The sequence below is a fragment of the Metopolophium dirhodum genome, chromosome 5, assembly GCF_019925205.1.
Source record: "Metopolophium dirhodum isolate CAU chromosome 5, ASM1992520v1, whole genome shotgun sequence".
Lineage (NCBI taxonomy): Eukaryota > Metazoa > Arthropoda > Insecta > Hemiptera > Aphididae > Metopolophium > Metopolophium dirhodum.
Genome location: NC_083564.1, coordinates 31,647,503 through 31,663,280, shown reverse-complemented (window position 1 = coordinate 31,663,280; position 15,778 = coordinate 31,647,503). Strand labels below are relative to the sequence as shown.

Genomic DNA, 15,778 nt, shown 5'->3' with positions numbered 1-15,778 from the left:
CGTAATGTTATACTATTTATTTTTAACGCGTATTTCTATACAATATTTGCATATATTTGTATATTAGCTATATTTGTATGAATGTATGCGATGATATTATTTATAAATAAAGGATGGGTATATTAATGTATTAATAACAAAATTAATACAAAATTAACCTATAGGCTCAAGCACATTGAAAATAGCACCCGAGCTTTTTTTTATAGCCACGCAGCTTAGAGAGTTTAGATGTTTAATTTAAAATATAATACATCATGACATCCACGTGCTTAAATTTATATTTGATTTAGCAGGACGCATTTATTATACATCCGCAGTCAAAATATACTTTAGTATCAGGAATTTAAACCGTAACTATATAAAATATATAGTAAATAGATTTACCATAATTGTGATAAGATAAAATATTATACAAAAGATAAATGTTCGAGTTATTGATATATATTTAAATAGTTTATATGTGATAAATTCTGTAAGTATGAATTTTTAAACGGATATCAGATCGTTCGGTCGGTTTATGATGCATACATTGACGATATGTTTAAATAATAGGTATGCCTACCTACAATTAACGCACTAAAGTGTGTAAAATGTACATGGAAACAAAAATGCGGCTGTTTTTCTAGGTCGAAGAAGGTTTAATGACAGCAAATTATTGTACCGGTCAAACGATTTACGCTACTGCATCGGCAATCTTGTATGGGTTAGCCGTTAGGCTTATACGACATATAGGTACGTATTATACTATATAGTATATTATATAGCTGTGATTTCCAAAACCTACATACCCTGGGACTATCATGAAATACATTATATTACTTGTTGATTCAGTGCACTTCGTCGCCCGTTAAAAATGCCAACTCTATAGACTATTTAGGTACTTTAAGAAATTAATTTAAAAAATCTTTTATATCAATATAATTGTTATTGCATTAAATATTTTAAAACAATCAATATTATAATAGTATTGTAAGCTGTAACTAATAGCAACCATTTATAAACAAAAATTGCAATCGTAAATCTCAAAACCCATTCTCAAACGTTCGATAAAAAAAATGTAGGGAAACTTATCGAGATAACAACTATTTTATATTTTAAGTTGGACCAAATAGCATATATTGAGCATAATCAAGATATAATATATAGGTATACCTAATTCTTTTAAAGGTATTAACACTCATCTTTTTAAAGTGTTAACGTTTTTGGAAATATATTTTTATTTAATATAGGTATAAAGTCATCATAAAACAAATGATTTTTGAAAATAAATTATATTTTATAAGTTTTTTCAATTTCCGGAGGGCTCTAGTTGTACCTATACAATTTTAATTGTATATGCCGAAGCAGATTGTTTATCTGATATTTTCCATGTATAAAAATCGAATTTCAAACGAGTCAGCCATTATAAATTATAATATAGTATACGCCTATTGAAAGTTTTGACAAGAGGAGTGTTGTGGACTAAAATTTTTCGAAAAAGGTACCCGTATTACTATAGAGTACTTATATAAGTTATAATAATAGATCATATACGTCCCGTTTAAAAAGTGATTGTCCCGTTTTTTGAACAGTAGATTTGTGTGTTTTTAGTTTTTACAACCTGTGTTTCAAGGGGTGGGGGGAATTTTCCCGTTTTTTTATTTTCAAAATATGGTCATCTTATAACTATACAATACTTGTTTCACGTTTAAAATTCAATTTCTAAATATTGAAAATTATTCTGCTTTGGAATATGATATTAAAACTATAGTTTTTTTTTCAAAAATATTGTTTGACTTCTGTAAATTCTGTTAAAAGAAATGTTTTTAAATTAATACATTTCAAGAAAATAAGCGTTTATCTTTAAAAAAATCTTTTATACATGGTACATCTAATACTTACAAATATAAAATTAGTCTTATTTCTGGATATTATATTCATCCTTTCGAAATGGACTTACTATTACTACAGTAAGTAGCTAAGTACCTTAATAATTCCAACTTATACTCGGATTGATAATGTCGTATACATATAAATACACAAAGGAGTTTCCTCATGTATACGCCAATATTCTGCAATCGGTTGATAAAATAATGTAGGTTGGACACGTCTTGTATACATATTATAGGCACATTCAAGGATATTTAATAGGAAATAGGCGTACAATATAAGTTATAAAATATTGTGTCGTTGAAATAATTTCGTAAATTATAATATTAATTTACCAGTTGCGATTTGACTCATATACGGCGTTATCATAATAAATAATAATAATACCCATAATATGTAATATTATTAATAACTTACTGTATAATTATTGTACAAGCTTCCGCTTCGGTAATATATTATAACCCTATATTATAGATATAGGTAATAGCAGGTAATATATTATAGGTAGATATACGTATTATAATTTATAATCATTTCTACTGTTAAACTATACAAGGCTCAAGTGGACTATGCCACTGCAGGTAATTATTAGAAACTATCAAAAGAGTAAGGACTGTAAAACCTTTTGATTTTTGCGCAATATAATAATAGGTAGGTATGAGCTGGGCACTACTAGTAAAAATTAAACGTTTAATATAATATATGACACTAATATCAACAAACATTGTTTTGAATTTCTTTGACCACGAGTTAAATTTGATAACTGTATTAGGCATATAATTTTAATTTCGTACTTACCTACTTATTTTGTATGGAAGTATATAATATACTTATAACGGATACTTGTATTTTAAATAAAGCCTTCGCCGTGTTATATCTGTAAAGTGTTCTTAAAAAAAAAGGTGAGTAAATGAATGTCACTCTGCTGTACAGTAGGTTACAAATGGGTCATTGTAATGGATTGTGTTAAATTTGAATTCAATGATATAATATCATTGTATAAGAAAAACGATTCTGAGCGAAAAATTTTTTTTTTTTTGATAAAGGTAGACAAACTTATGGATAATCTTGTATTACATTTTCAAATCTTAGATTTAAAAAAAAAATTGTTATGAATTCTCAACTCAAAATGATTTGCTAATTTTTGTGATTTTTCAGTATTTTGTCAAGATTTGAACTTTAAATGCTTGGAAATAAAAACCGTGACTAAAGATTTTTAATTTTTTCATCTGCCTTTGAAATAATATACTAGGAGCCTTCTATTAAATTTTTAAGCTTTTTTAACCAACAAATAAAATTTTATTGATATTTATAGAAAAAAAATAGAAACTAAAAATGTCCGTAAACAGCTCAAAATGAGTCAAAATATTTGGAAAATGCAAATATAAACAACTAGTGAAAATTTCATGTATATACGTTCATTTGTTTAAGAGTTGCACCAAAAACCAAAATCGATTTTTTCGAAAACGGATTTCGTGTAAAAATTCCCGTTTTTCCTTATTTTTCTTTTGTTTTTCGCGGTGCTTTTGAAAACTACTGGAAATATTTTACTTTTGACCTTCCAGAGTACCAAATAGATTCACTTTCCTAACAGAAAAGATACTGTTGAAGAAAATCCAAGCACTTTTATTGTCCTAAAAGGTAAAGACAGACACAAAATAAAAAAAAAATAAAAAAAAACACACATTATAAAATCAATACATTCATCGTTCCACTAAGAATCTAAAAGTTGTATTTTTATGATAGAGCCAGGAGTTGCATTTGAAAAAAAATTCCGTTTTATGTTATTTACAATTAAAACGTTACACAATTTGTGCGTTTATCGTTATTTAAAATAGTGTTAATACCTATTCAATTTAAAAATTACAACTAATGCGGATAGGTAGGTAATGGCCCGGATTCGGGATATAATATGTATAATCAGTTCTGATTGTTTGCATGAAATAAATGTTTCTACGAAACCAATAGCCCCTTTAAATAAATAGATTTTAAAATATTTTGTTTTGCGTTATTTTTCGTTCAATGATATTCTATAAATTACGTTTTGCGTTATGTTTTGTTTAATGATATAAAATATATTTTGTTAATCGTTATGTTTTCTTTTGCGGTATTTAATTATTTTTGATTTTCGATTTCTGTTATAATTACGTTTACAAATTTCAATCGTTTTTTTGTCAAATATAACGTTATTATAACTTTGCAAGTCCTGGATAGAGCATAAACATTACGTGTACTTACACTGTTCCTCGACTTCTTTAACAAGTAATACTCACCAGTATTTTGTATGTGATACACCACACCTTAAATGAAACTCTTTATTAAGTACAAATTAAGCATTAATTAAATCGCTACATTAATAGAGGGAAGAACAAATTACAAAAATATTACTCTATAGACCGTATATCTTCGAATTTAATACAATTAGTCCTATGTAGTCATGTAGAATGATCACTGTGCATTGACTCTTGCACGTTTTTTTTAACTTAATAAAACAATAATAATTTTACAAAAAATATATAATTGTTTAAATTTGAAATAAAAACAATAATGAAATTATAAGAAACGCGTTATAATTTACAAGCATAAAATTATATTCGGTAGGTATAACCGCATTCAAGTCATTCAGCTATTATTATTTAAATATTATAGCCTACACCTACCTATACCTATTTCAACATTATACCTATTCATAAATTATAATAATTCATATAGCCATATGGGTAACAGTTATTGATTACCTATACAGTTGTAGCTATATATTATATAATTCAATGAAAAACCAAAATTAGTTAAGAGAAGAATTAATATCAGATATTCAAATGGTTATTTTAAAGGTTGAATTTAATTTCATACTGCAGGGTATCTAAGTCTTTTATTGAAGAACACTCAATATTTAAATGCTGCAATATTTTTTAACATTATTTTAAGTCATTATACACACAAAAACAATGTCACTATTATTATTTTTTAAGTTTTTACTTCCTTTAGCATTTTTAGTATCTTAATTTAAATCAAATTATTTCCCTGCAGGAGTACTTTGGTATACCTATAAAATAAAAATTTAGACGAGTATATTATAAGTATATTATAAGGATTTTAAGTTTAGATGAGCGGAGTGGACAAGAGTAACCCGCAAAATGTTTGTCTCCAAACATCTAAATTTCAAATAATTATAAAAAATGAAGTATGAACTATTTGTCCAAAATTCGATTTTTATGTAACAAAATGCTTCATTTATGTTGTCATTTAAAAAAGTAATAATTTAACGATAAAAAAATGTTTAAGAATGTCGTTTTGTAAGAACTTCAAATTATATAAAGAAAATATTTTCAAACACGTATTAATAGTAAATATTGAGTAACTGCAGAGTACCAATATAAATTATCACCTAGCGATAGCTAGGCATATATTGAATAAAATTGATATGAAATTATTCTAGTTATAATATTTGATCTAATTTCTCAACAATATAAAACAATAACGTCTACACAGTTTCCACAATTTGTAGTTTTCATAATTCCAAATATAAACAGGAAATCAAAAAGTTTAAATAAGGAAACTATATCTTCTAGATATTCAAAAAAAGACATGTTCAAAGAACAAGGCAGCTACAACAAGAACCTACCACAAACCTACTCAAAATATATTTATTTAGTTGTTTAACTTAAAATAAATTGTAAATTCTAACACTTCTTAATTTTTATCGTAATAGATATATCTACGATGAGCTTATAAAATAATAACAATTAACAATACATTTGTTTACTATATATAAACATTTTAACCGGGAGTTTGATGTATAATTATAGTAATATTATGTTAAAACCATATATAAAAAATACTGTAGGTAAGTACATTCCGAAAATAAAAATTTCGAACGTTTCAATTCAAGGTTATCGTCAAAAAGTTTAAAAATATTATTATTTTTCTAACAAAATACAAAAACATTAACGCCGGGTATAACCAAATAGTATATAGATATCTATATTTGATGGGTTTATTTACCTATTGAACAACTATGTTATAGTTTATAACTATATAGATAGGTAATGAATAAACGAGCATTATCATTTGAAAGTGGATGCCTGCCAGCGCTCTGTAAATTATGCTAATGGTTCCAGAAATGAAAAACAACTATTTTAAAAACGAATTTTTGTTTGATTTCTCTTATATTTATATATTGAACGAGCCGGATACATGATAGGTAATTAGACAGGATTTATATAAATTCCAACTTCCAATAGCCATGGAGCGGTGTAATTATGTATATGGTTATACCTACCTATTGGTTTTACGAAGATTTTAGTTCAGAATATTATGCTCTTAGAAAATCTGTACGTCTACCTCTGATGTCTTAAGAATATATTCAATAATATTATAAAAACTGTGCCTATATACACATTAACCAATCAATCTAATTATGAATGATTGTGATTTGTGAGTAAGCATATTATATTATAACCTGCACTCTGCCTCTGCAGGTACTATCGTGTAATGTGCGGGTGACGTGACGTTCTTTGGTTTTAACTGTTTTAAGTAATAAAAATGGACAGTATATTATAGGTACCTAACCTATATGACTATATAATATTTAGATGCTTGAGCCTGGACACTATAATATAGTATCGGGTTTAACTTACAATAACTAGTTTAGATCATAGAATTTGATATGTAATGAATTAATGATGTAAAACATAGGTACATTTATTTTAAAATAAATATTTATAGGTATACCGGTGTACCGCGGTACACGGCATAGTGCGTATAACTACGACTTACGTGTGCAATTTTTCTTCACGCATCGAACTGATCGACTTTCTGCAATAGGTATTCTATAAGAACGCAATCAGCTGATACTAGATTGGGACTATATTAATATTATTGTATGCTATTAATAACTATAAATTATGCATTTTATGATATTATAATTATATACGATGTACCTAGTTTTAGTTTTAGTGTTAGTGTACCAGTATAGCGCATCTAGGATTTTTTCAAGGGGGGGGATATACAATTTTTAATAGACATTCAGTATACACATATTATATTCATATATTAGATCCTGAGCGAAGCGATGAATGTATTGATTTTACAATGATGTGTGTTTTTTTAAAATTTTTTTTTTAATGTATTTTTTATTTTTTTAAATTTTTTTATTTTTGTGTCTGTCATCATCTTTTAGGACAGTAAAAGTGCTTGGATTTTCTTCAACAGTAACTTTTCTGATAGGAAAGTGAATCTAGTTGGTACTTTGGGGGGGTCAAAAGTAAAAATTTCCCAGTAGTTTTCAAAAACGACGTGAAAAACAAAAGAAAAATTAAGGAAAAACAGGAATTTTTACGCAAAATCTGTTTTCGAGAAAATCGATTTTGGTTTATGGTGTAACTCTAAAACAAATGACCGTAGGGGCATGACATTTTGACTGAATGTTTATATTAGCATTTTCTATACACCATAAAACTTTTGAAAATATTTTGACTCTTTTTGAGCTGTTTACGGACATTGTCAGTTTTCAATTTTTTTAGTTTTTTTTTCTATAAATATCAATAAAATTTTATCTGTGGAGTAAAAAAGTTTGAAAATTTAATAGAAGGCTCCTAGGTTATTATTTCAAAGGCAGATGAAAAAAATTAAAAATCCTTAGTCACAGTTTTTATTTATAAGCATTTAAAGTTCAAATTTTGACAAAATACTGAAAAATCACGAAAATTAGCAAATTATTTTGAATTGAGAATTCATAAAAATTTTTCTTTTTAAATCTAAGATTTGAAAATGTAATATAAGTTTACTCATAAGTTTGCCTACCTTTATCAGAAAAAAAATATCTACAAGAAACTTAAATTAAATTTTTATGAGCGTCTGAAATTTATATTTTTACAACATTTGATATTTACTCGATTTCTCATGTAACAATTTTCTTATTTTATTGTAATTAAAAAACGAATGACTGTAGATACTTGAAAATTTCACTGAATGTTTATATTAGCATTTTCTATACACCATAAAATGTTGAAAATATTGAGGACACATTGACACAACTAAACTAATATTATATTAATATACCTATTGCCCTATACTAACTAATAAGTAGGGCTCGGATAAATAACAAAAAAAGCATATTTATTTTTTAAAAAAGTATTGTAATGATATGCTCACATGCCATTATAATAAATAAACTAAAATCTTATAGAACAATAAATAAAGGCCAGACTGTCACGGCCAGTAAATTTAGCCGAGCTGCTGCAGTGGCGGATACAATGAGGGGGGGGGTCGAACGGGCGTTCGCCTCCCCTCTCAGGCAGTATTTTTAACATTATTTTTTATTATAATATTTAGCTAAACAAAAAGGTAATTTAATATTTCAAAATTCGCCCCCCTCCCCCATTGGTGACTTTTGGATCCGCTACTGTGCTGGTGAGTGCGACCATAAATTAAACCATGAATAAACACACATGTATAATGTTGAATCTATGGTGCGCCTATGCGAGTGCGGAGCTTAGACCTATAAACTAATGGACAGCGTTTAGGGATGGAGGGGTCAGGGGTACGATATAGAGTAAAAGAGGAAAGAGAACATGGGGGAAATATGGTATTAGTTTCATACGTCGATGATTACCCTTCTTCATGTTCTTTCTCTCTTTTCTCTCTTCGATCTTTCTTCTTTCTTTCTCTTATATGAATCCCCGTGCATTGATGGCAGGGCGGATTGCAATGCGCTGTCCGTTAGTTTATAGCCTAATAGGTTTATGGTGCGGAGTGTAAACGTCATAGAGTAATATTGCTCTATGGTGCGAAGTGCGCGACGGCGACACTGCAGCAGATTAGCAGAATGCGGATAGCGGTTTGCGTACGTCGTGCGTGCGAGATTGTGATTTATTTTTATTTAATCTCTTATCACTCCGGGAGAACTGGGGTATCCGTATCACTTTATCGTGCTATCACATCACCTATATGGAATATTGGAATATTCGAACAACACATGGACAATGAATAGCCCGTTTGCTGCCAGCTCTCAGTAGGTCTACTTAATAATTACTTGACGAAAGAGTACGAAAAACGAATATTTGTCATATTAAATCATAAAATACGAACAAATTTAATATTCAAATACTACATACAATTTAGAAGTCTTAAAAAACTATTCGAAATGGCTTCAGCGTCAGTGTCTAAAGGAACATTTCAGCCGGTAAGTTATTCAACTTTTATTGCAATGTTAAAAGTTGTTGGTAGCAACTGCATACTTGAAATATTATATTATTGAGTTTGGGAAATATGTGGCAGATGGAATAAGTCGCTTAAGAAAAATAAACAATAATTACATTTTGCTAAATTATGATTTTTTGTCGACACTCTTAAATATGTCCATTTTGATTTTCGAGTCTTGGAACTCCTCGTGTAGGAAGATAACTTTTTTTCTAGATGATAATAAATTGATTACACTATTCAATTATATTATTTATAGATGTATCCACATTTAATTATTAATTAACAATACTGAGCATACATTTTTTTAGTTATTTATGTTAATATAATTGTTATTTAATATTATACCTAATATACTTTGTATTGATAAATAGGATTCTGATGTACACATTACATTTGAAGATCAACAAAAAATCAATAAGTTTGCAAGGCTTAACGCACGTGTTGACGAATACAGGGATGAATTAAAATCGAAACAAGTAAGTCAAGTTCACTTTTCCTTATTATACCTTCAAATCTGATCATGAGTTATTAAAATTATTAAACCATAACTACTTGTAAACTAAGTATGTAAAGAAGCTAGTGCACTGTCCGATTATGTACCCTATTGTATTGTTTTGTAAATTATATAGTCCCAGATCTCAGTAAGAATACTAAAAAATTCAAGATGAAATTTAATCTAATTTGATTTATCGTAAACATTAAAATACTTAGCTATTTTGTTACACTAAAACCAACTTATCTTTAATTAATCTTTTTAGACAACATTAAAGAACCTGGAAGATGCCACTGAAGAGTTGATGTTATTAGACGAAGACGATTGTCCGAATCTTCCATACCTTTCTGGAGAAACTTTTGTATATTATAATCTTGAAACGGCACAGGTATGCATAAAATAATTTCTATTAGTATTTTAAACGATCATTTTTACAACCATTTAATGTGATGTTTGCACAGAACAATTTGGAAGAATTGAAAAAAACTGTTGGAAAAGAGATGAAGGATATTGAGACGAAAATCAAAGATATATCATCTACAATGAGTGATCTAAAATCACATTTATATGGAAAATTTGGTAACAATATAAACTTAGAAGCTGAAGATTAAAAAAATATATGTATATTTTTTTAATAAAATGTTATAAAATTTCATATTAAACTAATAATGTAATCACATAAGTATATTTATATAAAAAAACTTATAACCCAGCTTTCAATAATTAATAAAAAAATATATAAACTAAATTTAGATAAAACTTATATTATAACTTCATTTATACATTTTATACCTATTAAAAAAAAATAATATTAACAAAATAACAATAATAAACAATTTAAATACAACTATAAAATGTGTATTTGTATTCATTATAGTAATTAAAAAAACTTTGTTTCAAAAAAAAAAATCCACAGTTTAAAATGCTTTGGTTATTAGAATAATATTACTTGAAACCAAATATTTTGAAATTCAAGTTCTATTATGTGTTGGATATGTAGAACGATTGATACATAAAAATAATTGCTACAATATTTTACTGAAATTCTTAACAGTTAACAAAAACAGAATATCGTTTTTCTGTATTGACTTCATGTTTTTGTTTAAGTTTAAGGGATACAAAAATTATGGTTTAGAAAAATTGTAGCCTATAGAAAATGACTTGCGTTTAAGCTCGCTTAATTTACTAAAGAAATGTTGAAATATGATTTTATCAAGCAATAATGAAGAAACAGATGTGTATTGTAACAAATGTATTGGGTCCTTATACTTAGTGGCCATGGTGGACCGACAACATTAATGGTGTCACAGTACCACATACTAAGCACAATAATTGTATTGGGTTAAAAGTATCACTGCCACCTCTAGAAGCTTTGACCATCAGTTCTGGAAGTACATGAACTGTAGCAACGTACAAAAATGTTCCTGCGCTGAACAACATGGCAGCTCCAGTGGCATTCATGGATGATAATGTTTCTTTACTTTCCTGAAATGTATAGTATCAAACAATCACCACAATAATTCAATAACTGTATCAAATGGGTTATTAAATATCTGAATCAAATGTCAAGTACCTGTCCTAAGCAAAAGAAAGTGAGTAATGCACCTAAAGGTGCTGCCATAGAAAATACTAACAGATGTCTACGTATTCTTTTTTTGTCAAGTCCATGGTGTAATAGGATGGTGACTAAACCAAAGGCAGCTGGTGCTTTATGCAACATTATTGCGATAAAAACTATCATTTCCACTTCTGTTTGAGTTGAGGCAGCTGCAGCACCCAAAGCAATACCATCAGCAGCAGCATGCACTACAAGACCTAAGGTAGCTGTCATGCTACCTGAGTTGCGGCTGGCAAATCCGGCTTCTACATCTTAATAAATTAAAACAATTAGTCTTAACGAGCAAACAAATTTAATTTGTGTTGGTTATTGGGTCATGTTTAAATACTAGCCTCTGGTATATTTTGATGACAGCTGATCAACTAGCAACATTAGAGTAAATCCTAATACTAATGTAACTCCAATCACCGAATGAAAATTCACATCACTAAAATCTACAGCGACTGTTATATTATCAGCACCTGTAAAAATCAATTTTAATAGTAAATCAGTGAGGTATTATTATTAACATGAATGATTTAGATAAAATAAATAATTTTAAAGCTTTAAAAGATAGATATAAACTCGTTGATATTATGGTTAGTGTCATAATAAAAAGTCATTTAGAAAATGCGTAAGTATAAAAAGTGATATTCATAAGGGTAATGGGAACAGTGACGTAATTAGGAATTCAAAGATTATTCATTTTTTATTTCAAGTTTAAATTGTATGATAAAAAATTTATTTATTATCCAAGGACCAATCATAGTCAGTAGATTTTAGTAGCCTATATAATAGTAATAAATGTATAGTATTATACAAGGTTGGGCATTACCGAGTTAAAAGTTAAAATTAAGTTAAGATGTTTAAGTTAATTTTAATTAAATTAATTAACTCGTTATTTTTTTTTCAAATTAACTTTTAACTTAATAGGTTACTTTTTTACAAGATTAACATGTAAACTTCTAGTTAATTTTATTTCAAAAGTATCTAAATTAAGTTAATTTCCGTCCGAAGAATAATGCAAATTTTTGAATGGGTTTTTACTTTGATCTATCATTTTAAATTTCCCCAGTAATGTTCTTGAGCGTAAAGAAAAACTATCAAATAAACCAAATTATGTGTCTGGAATTTTTCATTTTTGCAAATCAGCAAATTTTAACTTTACACTAAGTTAAGTTACTTTTTTTTCAAAGTTAACTCTTAACTTAGAGAGGTAACGAAAAAAATATGAGTAACTTTTAACTTGACTTAGTTTTATTATTTTAAAATAACTTAACTTAACGAGTTAAAAAAAATCGTATAATTTGCCAAGCTTTGGTATTATATAGGCCTTTTGGTTTTAGTTATAAAATTGTCACAATTTATTCACACCGCTCTGAACAATATTATTATTCAATCATCAATTATAATTAGGTGTATCATAAATACATATTATTATGTATTATAATAAGAAGTATTCAAATGTTATATTACCCATAAATATTATTTATTAATAATATACATATACATAAAGTTGCATATGCATAGTAATATAGTATACGTTTTATAATTTTACCCATTACGTTATCAGTACTTCTTAAATTTTTTTAGATAGTGTCATTTTTATGGACAGGGAAATTTGGTTATTGGGGAAGCAGATTAACAAAACTAGCTTTGATGTAAACAATTTGTACCGTTGGATTCTGGGATGTATAGATATAGTTTTATATTGGTTATTTTACTTTTTCTAATGAATTAATTTTGTTATCAAAACTTTATACGCTGGTATAGCTAACTGTATATATTGGTAAGTACAATGTACTAATATTACCAAATATATTTAAATACACTTCACATAAAGCAAAACGTATACGAAATGTCATGAAAATATATATAATCTGATAATAGTATCCCAACTCCACGTGGGGGGAATCCGCCAAACCATCAGTACGGCAGGTGTCGACAGGGCTCCGAGTGTTAGTCTGTCTTCCCAATACTAATGAATTTATGAAAATTAATATTCAGGCACAAAAAAGTTAAAAGTTAACTAATGATATTTTTATAGATAGAGGTGTGCTCTAGATTTAAAGATCACAAATGTAAAACCAGGCAAATAAGAAAAAAAAAATCTTAAATAAATATTAAAATCAAAAGATGATTAACAAGTGTTGTTTCTTATTCTTTATTTATTAGGTAAATACCATAATTAATCAAAAAATAATGTTGTTAATATACTCCATATTATATATCATACAATTATTATAAATTTAGTGAAGTGATCTATTTTGTATGACCTGTGGGAGCAATAACAATTAACAAACCAGCACCAGAAAATTAAATAAATTATAGAATATCATTTATTGACTATTTGAACACGGGTTGAGAAAATTACACTTCCATATGTTGAAGAAATGTTCCTGTTTTATAATTTCTCGCTTTGCTATTGTGCACTTTCTGATAATCAATCAGTACACTTTGAATGTGCATAACATTTTTGGTAGTCTCGTTAACCATTAACAATTATCTAAATTCTATATACATCTATTATATTTAATCAATGAACAAACTTTTGTGTGGCGCCACAGTCGAGTAGAGGGAATGGATTCCTTCGGGTATTATCACAGCCAATGCTGTACCGACCAGGAGCCCAGCTCCGAATAGGGACACGAGTTCCAACTTGGCCTACAAAAACACAATATATAGGTAAGTTATATTGCGATGGGCGCCTATGCGCGAGCATGGACTATACTCACTTCTGACATGGTCATCACTAGCGGAACGCTGCCCGACAAGTAACTGGCCACCAACATGAGGACGGACAGCAGCATCAGGAACGTCGATTCGTCCATGGCGGCGAGTGTCAAATGAAAACAATCACGGACTTAAAACGGAATCGCACAGGTGCATTCGGTCGTGTTGGCTTCAAACCGACAACTGTGGAGAGCGCCTAGCGCGGGATTTCGTTTTCTCTTCGGGAGCTCAATAAACATGTTTACACATTCAGGTGGTTGTTTTGTTTAATTAACGAGAAGTTCAATCGCGACTAATTGTTGTCATTCGTGTAAAGTAAACAACAAACGGCAGAGGATAATTTTTTTTTTAAATTGTACGACGCCGTTACATAGTGGCATGATAGTGCTGATGTTATTAGGTCAAATAATTGAGTAATAAAATAATACACCACAATATTATACTGTGACAATGTCTACCTATATAATAACATTATCATACACGTCAAGTACAATAATATTATTACCAATATTCATACGAGGAGAAACACATATTTTAAAAACATTGTACACGTACTGATAACTGATATCCAAGATCCAACATTCCAACCACGATTGCCACGACGGTTGTCGTTTTATGTCCAATCTGTTTAATAATTTTAAATTTCAGAATTTATTCTGTGATAATATTATCTTCAATCGTAGTTGTTTATTATCACGGACTAAGATATAATATTATATCTGATATTATCATTGAACAATAAATAATTATATATTATAGTCCGTGTTTTATATGTTGTCATGGCTACAGCAAAGTTTCTTAATTGTTATCATTTTTAGACTTTCAGTGTGATAAAATGTTTAATTTAGTGGGGAAAAAACTGCATCTTTATTCTTTAAGTTAAAGTCTTAATTAAAGGTGTTAACATATAAATAGTAAAATTATGATTTTTTCAGAGTAATGACATCAATGATATTTATCAGTGGTGTGGAAAAGAAATGTATACAAAGTCATAAGTCTGATATTATGGTGGCTAAGATTTTTGACTTGAGTATGGAACAAATAGTTCCAGTAAATGAACAAGGTGGAGTGAAACACATTTAATACTCAATTAGATGTTTCACTCATATATCAGTTAGGAATTGAAACACATACTAATTTTGAAGATGGAATACAAACTGTAACAGCCAGTCGGACTGTTAAGTACCTAGTTGTTTTTACAATGAAAAAATATAAATTTTGTTCATGTTATAATAAAATGTATTTAATATAAACAGCTTAATTTATCATTACCAATTCTATTCATTTTTTTTTCATTGTTAGACTTTAGTTATAAATAAAGATTTTTAAAGTTATTTTAGACAATTGACAACGTAAGTTATTAAATAAAATATTATGTAGGTACTATAAAAGATAAAAAAATATTCATCATTAGTACATCAGTTAAACATTTCTTGAACTTAAAAGTCAGCATTCTACTCATGGGCAGATCAAGAGGGGGGGGGGGGGGGGTCAGGAGGTCAGCTGACTCACAGTTAATATTTTGATCAAATTGGCCTCTTTTAAGATCTTGCTGGGTAGTTGGACACTTGGACCCTCGAATAAACACACATACAGTATAAATTAATTTTTTTTGTTTTATATACCTAGTACACAAGTATAGATTTCTAATCTGGTTTTAATAAGTGGCCCCTTAAAATGTCCTAACCCAAAGTTTCCTAACTCTAGATCCGCCCCTGATTCTACTTCTCATTTAGTGTAGGTAATTAAGAAAAAAAAATTACGAATAGATTGTTGAAAATCACATTTAACTTTTTTTATTGACATCAGTAGAGTAGACCAATGTCTGCAGCACCAAACTAAACCATCTTTTTAATTTAAATTAGCAAACAATCAAACAA

General features: G+C 28.4%; 2 protein-coding genes across 3 annotated transcripts; one reads left to right on the top strand and one right to left on the bottom strand.

Moving 5' to 3' along the window:
* The first annotated feature begins 8,762 nt into the window (after positions 1–8,762).
* LOC132945250 (probable prefoldin subunit 4) lies at positions 8,763–10,390 on the top strand. Its single transcript, XM_061014941.1, has 4 exons — positions 8,763–9,055; positions 9,447–9,551; positions 9,834–9,956; positions 10,030–10,390. The coding sequence occupies exons 1-4, from the start codon at positions 9,017–9,019 to the stop codon at positions 10,177–10,179; spliced, it is 417 nt and encodes a 138-aa protein (XP_060870924.1). The 5' UTR covers positions 8,763–9,016; the 3' UTR covers positions 10,180–10,390.
* A 130-nt stretch (positions 10,391–10,520) lies between these two features.
* Positions 10,521–14,537, bottom strand: LOC132945249 (zinc transporter ZIP9-B). Of its 2 annotated transcripts, none has more exons than XM_061014939.1 (5): positions 13,901–14,537; positions 13,715–13,829; positions 11,519–11,647; positions 11,142–11,437; positions 10,521–11,053 (listed from the first exon to the last, which is right to left on the bottom strand). In XM_061014939.1, exons 1-5 carry the CDS (start codon positions 13,994–13,996, stop codon positions 10,838–10,840), a joined length of 852 nt encoding a protein of 283 aa, XP_060870922.1. In that variant the 5' UTR covers positions 13,997–14,537; the 3' UTR covers positions 10,521–10,837. The 2 variants fall into 2 exon arrangements, with proteins under 2 accessions (XP_060870922.1, XP_060870923.1); XM_061014940.1 differs by having other exon boundaries at positions 11,142–11,431.
* Between the last annotated feature and the right edge of the window lie 1,241 nt (positions 14,538–15,778).